Source organism: Neopelma chrysocephalum, unplaced genomic scaffold (assembly GCF_003984885.1).
Source record: "Neopelma chrysocephalum unplaced genomic scaffold, ASM398488v2 Primary Assembly neopelma1_128, whole genome shotgun sequence".
Taxonomy (NCBI): Eukaryota; Metazoa; Chordata; class Aves; order Passeriformes; family Pipridae; genus Neopelma; species Neopelma chrysocephalum.
This window is the reverse complement of record NW_020897790.1, coordinates 895,529-909,470: the sequence shown is the minus strand read 5'-3', so window position 1 is coordinate 909,470 and position 13,942 is coordinate 895,529. Positions and strand designations below refer to the sequence as shown.

The 13,942-nt window shown below is 44.9% G+C and overlaps 1 protein-coding gene across 4 annotated transcripts in view; it reads right to left on the bottom strand.

Annotated features, from left to right (window-relative positions):
- Positions 1 to 500: 500 nt before the first annotated feature.
- The window catches only part of RASSF6 (Ras association domain family member 6), a 62,407-nt gene continuing 48,965 nt past the window's right edge, over positions 501 to 13,942 (bottom strand). For all 4 annotated transcript variants that reach the window (XM_027698412.1, XM_027698413.1, XM_027698416.1 and 1 more), the window contains 11 exons: positions 11,745 to 11,834; positions 7,805 to 7,883; positions 7,301 to 7,452; positions 5,393 to 5,484; positions 4,789 to 4,973; positions 4,573 to 4,674; positions 3,291 to 3,342; positions 2,634 to 2,752; positions 2,450 to 2,547; positions 1,625 to 1,728; positions 501 to 1,593 (listed from right to left, as the gene is read on the bottom strand). In XM_027698412.1, coding sequence (XP_027554213.1) covers positions 1,653 to 1,728; positions 2,450 to 2,547; positions 2,634 to 2,752; positions 3,291 to 3,342; positions 4,573 to 4,674; positions 4,789 to 4,973; positions 5,393 to 5,484; positions 7,301 to 7,452; positions 7,805 to 7,883; positions 11,745 to 11,815 — 1,026 coding nt within the window. In that variant the 5' untranslated portion in view covers positions 11,816 to 11,834 and the 3' untranslated portion in view covers positions 501 to 1,593; positions 1,625 to 1,652. The remainder of the gene's footprint in view (positions 1,594 to 1,624; positions 1,729 to 2,449; positions 2,548 to 2,633; positions 2,753 to 3,290; positions 3,343 to 4,572; positions 4,675 to 4,788; positions 4,974 to 5,392; positions 5,485 to 7,300; positions 7,453 to 7,804; positions 7,884 to 11,744; positions 11,835 to 13,942) is intronic.

Sequence of the window (13,942 nt, the reverse complement as noted above, 5' to 3'; positions counted from 1 at the left end):
CACCCTCAAATCCCGGCTGACTGCACCTGGTCTGTACCATGTTCCAGAGTTATCTTCCAGCAGTTTTCAGTCCCCATTCAGCAGGATAAGGGAAATAAACAGGATTCAAGTCTTGAACATCAGATGGTGGCAAAAATAGCTCATTTTAGGAAGTGTGGACGTACACAGAGGGTTGGAGAACCCGCTTGAAAACACTTCCTCTTTTCCATATGGGCTGTGCAAGAAATTACGAATATTTAATATTCCAACATTTCCACTTGGGGGCACACTCTGCTGCTTCAAGGAACTTTTATTTGCAGCTCTAAGGCAGCTATTACTTAATCCCTACATCTTAACTGCTGAATTATTTCTATTTCTCCCCTCTGTACTCCCTTGCCCCTAATTATTTTCCTAGGTAGGATTATAAACTGTACCCCCTTGCCCCAGCCTGAGCAGTTTCAATCAGCACATCGACCTTCATTTTTTGAATTCACCTCCCAGTACCATGATCTCAGGCAGTGTAAAGTTTTATAATTTGATTTATTCCACAGGATTTGTAGGCAACACATTCTGCTCATTCATTTCCTCCCTCACTGTTTGTTACCTGCACAAGGCAAAGGCAGCTGAGGTAAGTCACAGATACCAGGTAAAAACAACCGGCTAATGCAGGAGGAACATCAACTGCACACGATTTATTTTATTTGCATCTCTGTAATTTGAGCTTTAATATCCAACACAACTCAACCAGACAGTGCCTGGCATTGGCTGCTGTGCCCTAGCTGGGGCTGGGCTGGACCCAAACTGCATCCATGGGGAGGCCACGAGCCCAACCCTCCATGGCTGTGACATTCAGGCTCTCACCGAGCACTTCTCCATTCCCTTTCAAACAGAAAACACTGGAAGAACCACAGAATCACTTACTACAGCAGCAAAAACTACTGAGATGCCTTCCAGGACCCACCAGTGTTCAGTGACAGTTCTTCTTTTGCATTTCACAAGGCATTTCAGGGATAAACACCCTCTCATGGTTAAGAGCTGAGCAAATTGTATGTGGGAGGCTGCCAATTATGTTTTTCCAACCGTAGCTCAAAGCTTAAGCAGGTTCAGCATCCACCAACCTGAAGCCAGTGGGATTTCAGGCATCTCGCATGGATATTCTATGAGTTAAGTGAAAATCCTACCTGCTGTTTTAAATACATAAATACCTTCTGCCACTTGGCTCTATGAAAAGCTTTCTGCTAGTATAATTTCACATTTCTCTAATAACCATATACTTAATTTGCATATTTTCTATTAACACAGTGGTTATTGCAATATTTTTCTATGCCAGCCTCTTGGTAACGGGTTGTACATCAGCAGAGTTTAAAGCCTTGGGCTTTTCAGGGCATATTTTTCCCTAAGTTCCAAGCCAGATTGAGCATCTGTTGTTTGGGGGATGTAGTGCATCTCCTTAGGTGGTTCCAACCCGCATCCCAGCGCTGCAGCAGTGGGGGCAGTTTCGGCTGTTTAATGCTCAGGAGAAACTCCCTCCCTCTGCACAGCCTGAGCTTGAAGTGCTCCTCAGTCCCAGCCCCCAGAAACAAGCAGCACAGCGACTGCCCCTCCGCACACCCACGGGGGCTGTTCCCAAGGGGGCTGTTCCCAAGGGGGCTGTTCCCAAGGGGCTGTTCCCATCAAACTGTGGTCTCTGTTTTTCTAACAGTTCGACTGCGAAGGTGTTGCCGTATCAGGCTCTTCTCTTTCAGGTACCTGAGAGGGAGGGGGAGAACGCATTTCAGTAACAGGATCCTGCAAAGATTCAACCCAAGTTCTGATGAGCTGGTCAAAGGGCAATGAAAAGTTTCCCACTAGAAAATGGCAGGTGTTATTTATTATTTTTTTATATATTCTCCTGTACACTTTGATTCAACGTGATTATCAGCCCATCATCCAATAACAGATCCATGGGTACTGCAGCCTCTCACTGCTGTTGGCCTCAGGACCCAGTTGCTCACAAATACAGAAGCCTCTCTGGCTTGTCCCTATTGGGCATTTTGAGCTACTGTCACAGCAATTCCTGTCATTTACCACATGTTTTAAAGGGACATTTGGCACCAATGTGGCTTAAATGCTACAGAACCAAAATAGTACCACAGTGTGTACTGCATTTATTCTTTCCAGTGGAATACACAGCAGCAAGTACAAGCTGAGGCTTGTAAAGGCTCAAGAAACAAACACAATAAACTGAAGTGACTCTGAGGGTCTTAACTTTCTGAAAAGACCCCACTGTGTGTGTAGTTAGCATTTATTCCGTAATCTTTAACAGAACAGCTGGGTATACAGCACAGGGAAAGGATTATAAATCCCACCCATCTCTCCAGCAGTGTTGTACCTGCACACTGCTACATCCATGTGCTCTCCTCATGAGCCAGCCCATCATTGCACAGGTTCCCCCGGACTCAGTGACCCCCCTCATTTTACTTCCACTTACCTTGCTATTGTCTGTTGAATCTCCTGCTCCTCCTCTTTATTTATTCTATGCAAAATTGATTCCAAAAAGGGAAGATGAAATGGAATGTACTGAGCAACCTACCAGGGAGAAGACAAGAAATGCACTACTATTCATGGTAACAGAGAAAAACTCCCTGAACTACCAGAGCTGATGATATACGCACGTCACTGCTGATCTCTTCCACGTCCCCATCCATGAGAAAGAACTTGGCAATCTTCTCCGAGGGCCCCTGCAGCAGCCTGTGCAGCAAGGGGACGTCTCCACTCCTCAGCTGCTTCTTTTCTGGGATTTATAAGGAATGTCATGACACACGGAACACACCGCAGGGCCTCTCTGTACCTCCTGCATTCAGGAACCTTTTTCCTTGACACAGATCAACCATATCTGACTGCTGTGCAATTACCAGATACCTAAGAGGTCCCTAATATTTTGCCATTTAAGGTACATTCCCCCTCAGTTAGCTTCCACTCTTTCAGGCATTCCCTTTAATAAAGATCAAATCTCCTTTTTCCTAAAGAACTTAAACTGTTGTGGAAGTAAACATTTCCCACTGAAAAATGAGTACTTTGAACTCAGCATCTGTGATCCAAAACTGTCAGCTGAAAGGGCCCACAACACAATCATTCAGCTTTTCCTCTCCAGAGGACACACATCTGAGGGGTCTCTGGAGAAGCCAAAATGCCACACCACACCCACACTGCCCAAATGAGGACAGAGGTCTGGGATGAGCCCTGTCACTCAGAGGTACACATTCCACACACACACACACAAACACACAGAGGATGATTAGAGATGAAGTGATCAGGAGTGCCTGGCTTACCTCCAGATGCATGGATAATGTAAAGTGCAAATTCATGGGGGCTGTTTTCTATCTGTGAAACAAAAGAAAATCCATTCAGACTCACAGACCTTCCCCGCATTTCCCTCTCAGCAGGTACTCCCTGTGTGTCTCAGCTCAGAGATCTGGATCAAAGTGAGACAGAGATCCTGTCTGTGGAAGAGTTTAAAGATGCTGGATTTAGATAAGATAGAAAGCTATGGTGCCATGTTCATTGTCCCCATGCCAACCCTAATCCTTACCCTTCCATATTGCCCCAATCAGTAACACACCTAGACAAGCCCAGATCATTCCTGTCTGGTTTCCCTGGAGCATCCTGAACTACTTCATACAACTTCCTTTTCATGTTACATGTAGATTTGCTACTTGTATCTTCATCAGGGTAAGACTCTGTGATCCCTGCCTGCCCAACTTGCCTGACAGGCACACTGAGCAAACAGCAGAGCTTTGGAACACTTACTTTGCAACTTTTCCAAAACTTCACACCCCAGTCTGTAAGTCCATTCCTTACTACTCCTAGAAGTCAAGTTTTCCTTTCAGTATTACACTCCCAAGTCCCACTAACTACGTCAAGTAATTCTGCAGTAGCCAAGTCTCTTGACAACTTAAATGGGACGTTTAACACAAATAAAACAAAAATTGTGCCTACGCAGCCACGCAGAACAGAGATATTGGAGAAACATACAGCACTAATGGGAAAGGTATTTCTGACTGGCTATAATCATACTGGCAGAGGATGGTTCCAAGGTAACTCCAAGCAAAAAAAAAGTAGTTTCAGACAGTACGGCACTGACCTTGAGCAGTACTTTCAACTCTCACTTTCTGGACCTTTCCACCTGCCTAGGTCTAACAGGACACATCTCCCAGACACGGGATTGAATTCCCTGTTAAGCAAACCGCAATTCCCGGGGATGTCCGCTGGAGGGCAGCCCTGCCACGGGCAGTGACCAGCCTTTGCCCGCACTGGGAATGATGGAAGCGCAGCAGCGTTCGCCCTCCTGTGCGGGACTTCAGGGAAGGGGTTCTGCAGTTTCCCCTTCACCGCACACCACACACCCGGTGTAACTTTTATAGCCTCAAAGTGCCACGAAACATTGATGAAACAAACCCAACCCATGCGTTTCAAATGGCCCGTGTGGGTTCTTTTACATTCCATTTCATGCAGTATCCCCTGCCGGTTATTCCCTGCCTTTCCTGCAGCACTGGAGTGCACACTGGAATGAACATTTCCAGAACACAGCCACACTTGCTCCTGCCAGGTTACCTTAAACTTGCGAAGCAGCTGTTCTATCACATGTCTGGTTCTCATGTGGCTGTTGATTCTTATTTTGGTTTCTGATCCAAAAGCCGGAGTGAAAACTGATGTCTGGGAACAAAAACAGCCACACAAGGGCATGAGCATGAGGCAAAGCTCACTGGACAGGGTTCCCTGTCCCGGGGCCCATCCTCAGGTGATGAAGCCAAGCCTAAGCATTCCTACCTCGTGGTTGTAGAAGTGGCCATTGATTGAGAACCTGTGAGTTTCTCCTTCTGTCCTGGCTGCTGTGGGGAGCTTGGTCCTCTTCCGCACGGCCGCGGCATCGCTGCTGGTCCGGGGCAGGGTGGCACAGTCGTGCTCCTGCTCACTCCTGGGCTTCAGCGTGTGGCTTTCATAACATGGATAACCTGGAAGAACAAAAGCACATCAGCACCGTGTGCAGCTGCTCCCCCCTCCCTGCCAGCAACCCCAGAGGAAGGAAGCTCTTGGTGGAGGTATTTATTTTTTTATTAACTTTTTTTGGGGTGGGGAGCAGGAGAAGAGCAAGGCATAGGCATGCAATGAAGAGGAATAGGTTGGCTGTAGTGGCCACAGTTTGCTATTTTGTTCCCTTGGGAATGATGCCCATTAGCACTGGCTGTTCACTGAGTCATCTGCACAATGTCAGCCCTAGCCAGCCCCAGATCAGTGTCTTCCCAGCTTGCAACACATCACACAGAGCATAAAGATTCCCCCTCACTGCTAGGGAAGGCCTGATGGGTGAAATTCATTTTGCACAACCACAGAACACCAAAATTTTTGTGAACATAAGAGCACCGACACTAACTTTGCTCGAGGTCTGGCTGCTCCTCAGCAGACTTCAGCGTCTCCCCACTAATGTGATGCAGGTCATCAAATTCTCCCCAGCGAGTCATTCCCCTGAAAAATCAAACATTTATTACTCCTCATTAACACAGTGATTTCAGTTTATCCTGTGGCCAGCCTTCAAGTAGTGCATTCTTGCCCCTGCACAGAACTTTACAGAACACAACTATAGACTTCAGCACGGTAATTTTAGTTTAAGTAAAAAGAAAATCAGTTACTAAAACATGGTATAATGAGGGATCCCAAATATCTCACAGGCCTATTTAGAACCTGTTGAACAGAGAAATGGTGTCCTTTAAGTAATTTGCAGTAATTATTTATCCATTTTACAGCAAAGTTCTGGATTAATCACAATAAAGTAAGTACCAGGCAGGCACACAGAAAACATGTATTGTGGTTTTTACAGTCACAGGATACATGTCTGCTATACAGATGGAGACATGGAAGACTAAATTACATACCAGCCCCTCATGCTACCCAGTTCTGTATGAGAGCAGGGGTTATGCAGCCTGTTAGAAAATCTACCTTTTTTTATGTCAATATTTCCATAATTCACTGCCTAAAATCTCCAGCAGAAAGTCTTCATCCAGTTACTGCTCTGACTGAGAATAAACCAATTTGTAAGGCAATAACAAAAATTCATTTCCTATATATATATATATATATATTCCAAAGAATATTCAGCTAACTCCCATGAACACACCAAAAAACGATCTCACTTGTGTTCCACACATTTACCAAGTTCATTTAAGATCACACAGCCAAGCTGCTCTGCATACCTTAAAGCATGTCAGGGCAGCCCCATGTTTCTGGGATCATGAGGCAATGTTTACTTTAAGATTCAGATCTCCACCAGCCAGAAGTTTCTTAAGCATTAAAAGGCGAAGTATGACCTCAACTGCCAGAGCAGCCCCTGTCCTGCAGGCCACACACACCCACACCAGCAGAGCTGGGCAAGGTAAACACAGAACCCGTCAGGCCTCAGCCCTCAATTTCAGGACAGGAAGCCTGTCCCTGACTTGACTAGAATTTCCCAGCTGCAAGGATGGCAGAATTAAATCCAGAGTTCCAACGTGCACCACATACAATCTAAGACAATGGGTAATTAGGAAAAGAAGCTCTGCAATACACAATTTATTGGGGAGTCATTCAAGGTGAACACTGGCTCTGCCTCCCTATTGTACCTGACTCAGCTTTAGCTCAAATGCACCAACTAAGGCTGGGCAAATAAGTGTTCAAAACGAAGGAAAAGTACATTGAGAACCTGCAACAGCTGAGCACAACACACTGGGATATAAAACATCACTGGCAGCAGGCTGGAGTAGCTGGTCTGTGGGCATTTTAACAGGGTTTTCTACACTAGATTTTGCACAAAGCCAGTATTCATTCCCTGGTGTGAACTTCACCTGAACAGCAATGATTCCACACCTGAAGCAGCCAGGAGGGCACTTACCTATCAGCTTTTTTTACTATCATGCCACAGTGTGTGCACCAACATGAGACCCTTCAGGGGCTCCCAGTATCAGGTGTCCATAGATACACGTGGAGTTTGTTTGGGGTTTCTTTATACATATATGTCACATATATCGATTTCCCAGTCCTTGTATGGGAATAGTCACTTCCCGGAAGCAAGAGCAGCCTCCTCCAGCTCCTCAACCTGAGAGCCAGACAAGGATGCTACAAAAACACACCTTTCAGCCCAGCAGAAGCTGTTGAAAGGCCATATCAGTCACAGAGCTCTGCTGTGCAAGTTGGCACCAGAGCCTTTGGGGAATCTGGGATACACAGCCAGCCACATCCATCGAAGCCACCCCCAAGAGCTGTCTTGCAATGCTAGCCTGCCTCCTCCTTAGGGAAGTTCATACATTACCTTTTACTAGGGAACAAATCCACGCTCCCTGTTGACTTCAGGGTTACAAAAGAGGGTATCAGCTTCTCATCCTGAATTTTTAATCGGATAGGGTGTCGCACTCCCCAAAATATTGACAGGATTCCTTCAATAAATGGTGCGTTTCCTTCTCGCTGGAGACAAGAAAAAAAAAGAATAAGGAGTACTACATAACAATTGAATAAAAATAATCAAGTAATAATCAATTTCCCCTAAAGAACACAATGGAATCTCTGAGGCTGACACAGCTCTGGAAGAGGTTACTTAGAGAGGCCGTGGAACCTCAGTTTTGAGGTATTTCCAAGACATCCAAAACTGCAGCTGACCTGATCCGTCTAGGAAATCTCTTCTGGTTTATTATATTAGATGGAACATGTCACATAATAAAAACACCACAGTAAGTGCAGGAGTCCACTGCTGTGAGGAGAAGAGAGCAGAGACAGGTACCTCCAGATTAATGGGAGTTTCTCCCCCCTAATTCCTTACCTGATTACATGTCAGTTGTAGATTCTCTTGATCCGAATAGTAAGAGTTATAATTCTTCAGAAGAAAACTGAACTGCTCTCTAGAATAAAGACCACAAAGAAAGGATAATTTATAACATGTCTGTCAATGTAAAATGCAGGTGTTATTTGGCAGGGTGACACCCCATACCTGTGCTACCCACTGCATCCTTGCACAGGTTTGTTAATGATCAATACACCATTTTCTGGGACTAAAACTTTGGCAGGTTACTGGATTGCTCATAAGTTGCTTCTTTAAACACCTGATACACACAGGAAATTAATTAGTCACAGTCTGACGTGATCTTAATAACACTGCCCCAGAATAGCTTGTACTTTGGACCTCTGTTAACAGTCAAGAGAAGGAAGCAAACAGGAACAACACCCCCACTCACCAATATTGCAGGTTACTTTAATTAGGCTTACAGTTTGTTTTCCCTGCATGATGATTTACAGTGTTTTTTTATATTTTTGCAGATATTCTTCTTATTTCCCAATATCTACTGTAAGCTTAGAATTTCTACTTCCTTCTGCTTGAAGCATAACAACTTTGCAGCAAATCTTTGCTCAAAAGAAAAACGGATGGAGATGAAGAGAACCTCTGCCAACGAGCGAGGAGCTGTGCAGACAAAAAGCCAGCTCAGCTAAGGAGGGCTGAGCAACAACAGAATGAGGTGAAATGTATTTCAGGGCCTGCAAGAATGAAACACTCTTCCCCACACCACTCAAAGATTACTTAGGCTGTAATTCAAGCAAGCAATTTCCACCAGCAGAGGTAATCAGCCATGGGGAACAACTGCATGGAAGAGCACAGGCTCTTCCTTATGGACTCCCTTGAAGCATCTGATATGACTAAATCACAATGGTTTAACGTCCTGCCTCGCAGTGGTGAGCGAAAACACCAAGACTGTTTGCAAACAGTGCCTGGTATTTCCATGTTCTCTGTTGTGCCTGGGACAGAGGGGCACTCAGAGTGTGCACGTGAAAAGCTTTCCCTGGCATACCCATCCCTCCCTCCCTTCTCCATGTAACAAACACAACAGTGTCCTGTTGCTTACTGAGCCTTCTCCCATGGTGAGGAGGGGAAAGATCAGCTGGGCTTTTACCTGGCAGGGAACATGAGGACAAGGGCTACACCACGAAACTCCACAAGGTTCACCGCGTTCCCTGCTAACGCTCTGGATGTAAATCATTTACTTTACATTACTGCAATTCCACAAAAAGAAATATTTTTAAGTAGCTTTATCAACAAAGTGCTGGGCTCCAAACCAGTGTCTTCAACATTTACTTCAACTCACTTTGGTCTCAAATCCTAGAAATAAAAGTGGCAAAACCCGTTCTCTCCATCTTGTTGGGATGGCTCAGTACAGGTTCTTTGTGTCTTGTGAGCTATGAGGGTTTGTACTGAGGTCATCCCACCAAAAGGGCAAGTTTTAATAGACTTGGATATGAACCAGATATAAGCCCAGTTCTAATCATGCTGGCTACAAGGTAAGCAAGATTAAGCACGTCTTGGCCTCATACACAGGCAAACTCCAGATGCAATCCAAGATTAATGTGCAAGTAGCAGATAGTCAGTTTTGTCTGACAGATGTGACAGCAGATCTCAAGATCCTGCTTGACATGGGCTTCAAACTCAAGTCTTTTTATATTTCTCAGAGTAATACCTTTCAGTATTATAGTGTTATTGACAGCTGTTATTTCATAAGCTTTTTCCAGATCAGAAGCTGGGGAGGTGAGTTCCCTCAAAACAGACTGTGAACACTTAAGGACTTGGGTCACACTGAGGCCTGCCTATTACTCTTAGTCCATGTTGTCTGCAAAGGCAAATAAAATCATAGGCTAACAGCAGCAAGTGGTGTGGTAAGATTCTCTTTCTCAGAGCAGGCTCTCCGGATTTGCACATAGTTTCTTGCCTTGTCTAGAAAGATTTGCCATAACCTTCCACAGAAGTTCATATAAGTACATCTTTCAGGTTTCAGTCTTGCATTAGTGCAACCAACAGTGACAAACCTCTCAAGCCATTAGAAAAGCCCTGAGGGAGAGACTGAACAGCAGCTCACACTGACTTGTTTGTCCTCCTGTAGTGCAGACATCACAGAAGAAAATGTTTTCCTTCTTTCAGCTTCAGAAAGGAGTAAGATGTGGACCAGCTCAGTTCTAGGACTAGTCTTACTGTAACACATGTTCCTACTGCCCTAACCTAGAGACAGATGCCATCTCTGCAGTGCCTGGCTACCAGAAAAACAGCAGCTGTTGTGTTGCAAGCCTGTTCTTCTCAGCAGCTTCCTGACAACAGCCAAACTCAGCCATTAATGGAGACCACAGTCAAGTAACTGGCAGAACAACTCACGTAACATTTACTGCAGATTCACCACTTTCTTCAGTAGCAAAAGCAAGATAAAAGGGAGCTGCAAGGTCAGGTGCCCCGGTGGTAAACCACAACACAGCCCACACTGCTTTCTTGAAACACTAACCCAGGACAACTCACCTGTGCCCTCTTCTTCCCTGAGCCCTACTCTCTTAATCATGAATATTTATGGCAGTTATGCCAGAGACACAGCAGTTCAGCCAGCCAAATAACCCCACATGCTTTGGTCAGCCTTTTCATCCAGCCATTGTGCAATTCCCAAACAGCAGACTTGCCCCATCAGCAAGATTTGCAGGATGCAACTAGAAGAGCAGTAATGTAACAGCAGTCTCAAGGTTTAGATGAGGGATGATAGTCTGGGAATGGCACTGGAAGCAAGCCTGAGTGCATATGGAATGTCAGTAATTCTCCAGACTCTTATTTCTTTTTATGCAAGGCAAAACCAACTTTAAACCATGAACTATCATGCAAAAAGGTCTTGACCACGATCCACATTTCCTCCCTTAAACAGGCAAGTCTAGGGCAGAATAAAGCCCCAGAGACACTGGTTCATGTGGTACATTTCCAAATGCTTTTGTATGCCAATTGTGCAGGAGCTCACACCGATGAATTACCTCTGACACAAAAGCACTGGGTCCCAACTCAGCAGCATTATAAAAGGAATAATATCTGAGGAGAAAGGGATGTCTTTATTGTCTGTGTGCTCCAGGCAAGGCCCTTGACACCCTCCCTTGAATAGGGAGAAATCAACAGCACTGCTCAGGCCATATGGAAAAAGATCAGGATTCAGGAATAAATACCTACTGTAGTAGGAGAAATTCCCCTGGGGTAGCTTATAGGTAGTTTACAGGTAGCTTCTTCCCATGGGAACAGGAAGAGGGATGGAAAGGAAGTGGGAAGAGAGGCACTTCTTCCAGGTCCTGTGCTCTTGACAACAAGGGAAAATTAATCCCGAAAAAAGGGGATGGAGCTAAACACCAGGAGGCTCACAGTTTGGGGCAGCATTAGGAAAAATTCCTACCAGCCAGACTGAACAGTAAAAAAGCATCCCACAAACTACAGTTTGAGTGCAATTCCAAGGTTCTGAAAGTAGGTGAAAAAGCCACTTCCACTGATCACAGCACAGAGCTGGCAGCCTGAAAGGTCTTTCTGCACAGAAACCCTGAGATCTGGGGCTGCAGGCCAAGCCCCAAGCCACAGAGAAGCAGGGCTCAGCTTCAACTCTGGAACTCATGTTCAATTCCAATAGACTTCCAAGACAGGAAAGTCTTCTTCCCTAACTTGGAATTTCATTTCAGAATCCTCCAGAAGGGCTGTTCTCCTTAATGAACAAAACCCACAGACCCAAAGGTTTAATGCTCTGTTCTTTGAATTTCATATAAAGGCCAACTCTGTTCTGTAGACAGGTTAAATAAAATTAAGTTGTAGAAATGTCTGCTGCTACAGGCTCAGCTCTCTACAGGACAGGATCCCCTGCTAAGGAATAAATATGGACTAATGTGAAATAAAGCAGCAAGATCATTAAATGTTTGGGTTTTTTTTAATAATTTACCTGGTTATGAACTTCTCCTCATTGATGAAAACAGAAGGAAGATGCTGTGCTTTCATAGTCACTTTCTTCATTTACTCAGAAGAGATGAATCTAAACAAAAGGTTAGAAAAATAAATATATCCACTCGTGCCACTAGGGGAGACTAAATAGGAATCAGGAGCAAAGCTTTAGTGAAACGGGTTGGGACACTCAAGCTAAGGGCTCACTACACTGTATGTTGACTACTTCATACTTTGTCTTAGTACCCACACATTTCCCACTCCTAGTAAAAAAGCCATAAGCCATTCCCACCAAGGATATACCAAATTCCAAGTACTACATATACCAGGACTTTCTCAAGCAGTTTTGGGACTACTCCAACCCCATGACTATGCCTCACTCGTTAGCAGCCTGAGTCAGCAGCCCCTGTACCGGTGAGGATCCATTTGTCCATTATGGACAGAGAGCATTGCCCAAGGGCACTGGAACACACCACACTCAGCAATCCACCCTTCACCAGGTTCCTAACACTAGGCAAGAGAAGGAGTGTTGATCCTCAGCAGTGTCCTGCAGCACACTGAGGAAGCAGCTGGGATAGTAAAGAGCAAACAAGGCTATAATTACAGGGATGTAGCAATACAATTTACAGATCTCCACGTCGTGACTCCATCATGTTGTGCAGGCAACAAGCCAGACCCCCGAGACTCCAACAATGCATTCCTCAATAAGCTTAATTACTGAGTCCTGGCTCTTTCTTTCCCCCTCAGGTATTAGAAGGCAGGCTGAGGAGAGTAACGTGACAGACTCAAGACTGCCAACTGATGCCACACTGGAAAAAACTCCATCTCAGCCTGAGAAGTGGCATCACACACCTGGGGGGGAAGAAAAACCCCCACAGAGATCACATGAAAAGTAGTAAAATCCCTGAACACTGCACTGGAAATTATCATTCCACTTTTATTTCTCTTATTTGGGAATGACGACAGAGGAATTTGCCTCACAGCACTCAGTGTCCATCTCCCTTCTGCCAGGGGATGGAGTCGAGTCTGATTTCAGCCTGCATTGGACAGGGCCTGGTCAAAGACATCTGCAAAATAGTTGATTGCCTACAGTTCCAATGCCCAGCAGCCTCCCAGGAACCAAGTGAGGAAGCATTCAGGCTGGAATACATCCTGGCTGGGCAAAGAGTAAACACCTCGCTTCTGTGTCCTGCACTACTGAGCTGCTTTTTTAGAAGTCACCGAGTTTCCATAATCATAGATAAATGGCTTCCAAAAAACATATGTGGACAAATGGGATGTTTTGCATGTAAAAAACATGATCTTCACCCTACAAAACATACAGGAAGTTGTTTCACAACCTCTAAAAGCAGAGTGCACTACCAAAATGAGCTTTACCTGAGCAGCTGGGGTTTCTAGCAGTGCTCCATCAGTAGCTCACTGAAAGGAACAGCACTCCCTTTGTCCTTTGGTGACATCCATCAAGACAAAATTTGGCCTGTACCAAACAAGCCTAGGGACTTCTATACAGACATCAGTTTGTGTGTGAGGAATACACTGTTGTACACCAGTGCTGGGATTTTGGCTCTGAAATAAGTTCAGTAACCACTGGCCACACCTTGAAATCTGATTTCATGTGATTTACTGAGACCTCTGACTGAAGCAGCTGCCTGTGCCAGTGTAATTGCAAGCCAATTTTACCAGATGCAGAGGAGTTTATGTACATTGGCACCTGAATAACTGCATACACACTTAAGCTTTCTCCTTTCTGTCAGGAAACAACATGTTTGGAGCAGTGGAAAACCAAGTCACCTCTTATTAACCGGGGAGTAGTGACACTGGCAAGCTCCAGCACCACTCACTGCTTGTGGCTGCATTCTTTTCTATACAATTTGTCCTTAAAATGATTCATCTGAAAGGAAAAGCTGATCTCTACAGATGGAGAGAAGTGATCTTTACACACATAGAAAACCAAGGAGATGAACCTGTTCTGCTACACAGTGGGTGGCTTCTAGTAAATTATTTGCCTTAAACATACTACGCAGATCTTAAATCAGCTAGATGCCATTAAAATGTTGAAAATAAAGTTAGCTGGAAGAGTAGGTGGTGACAGGAATACTTCTTAACCAACACCTCTTCCTTGTCTGTCCCTCGCTGCCCCAATACCCAGGACAAAGACTTCTCTCCTGTAGTTGGCACAACAGCACAAAAACCTAGCAC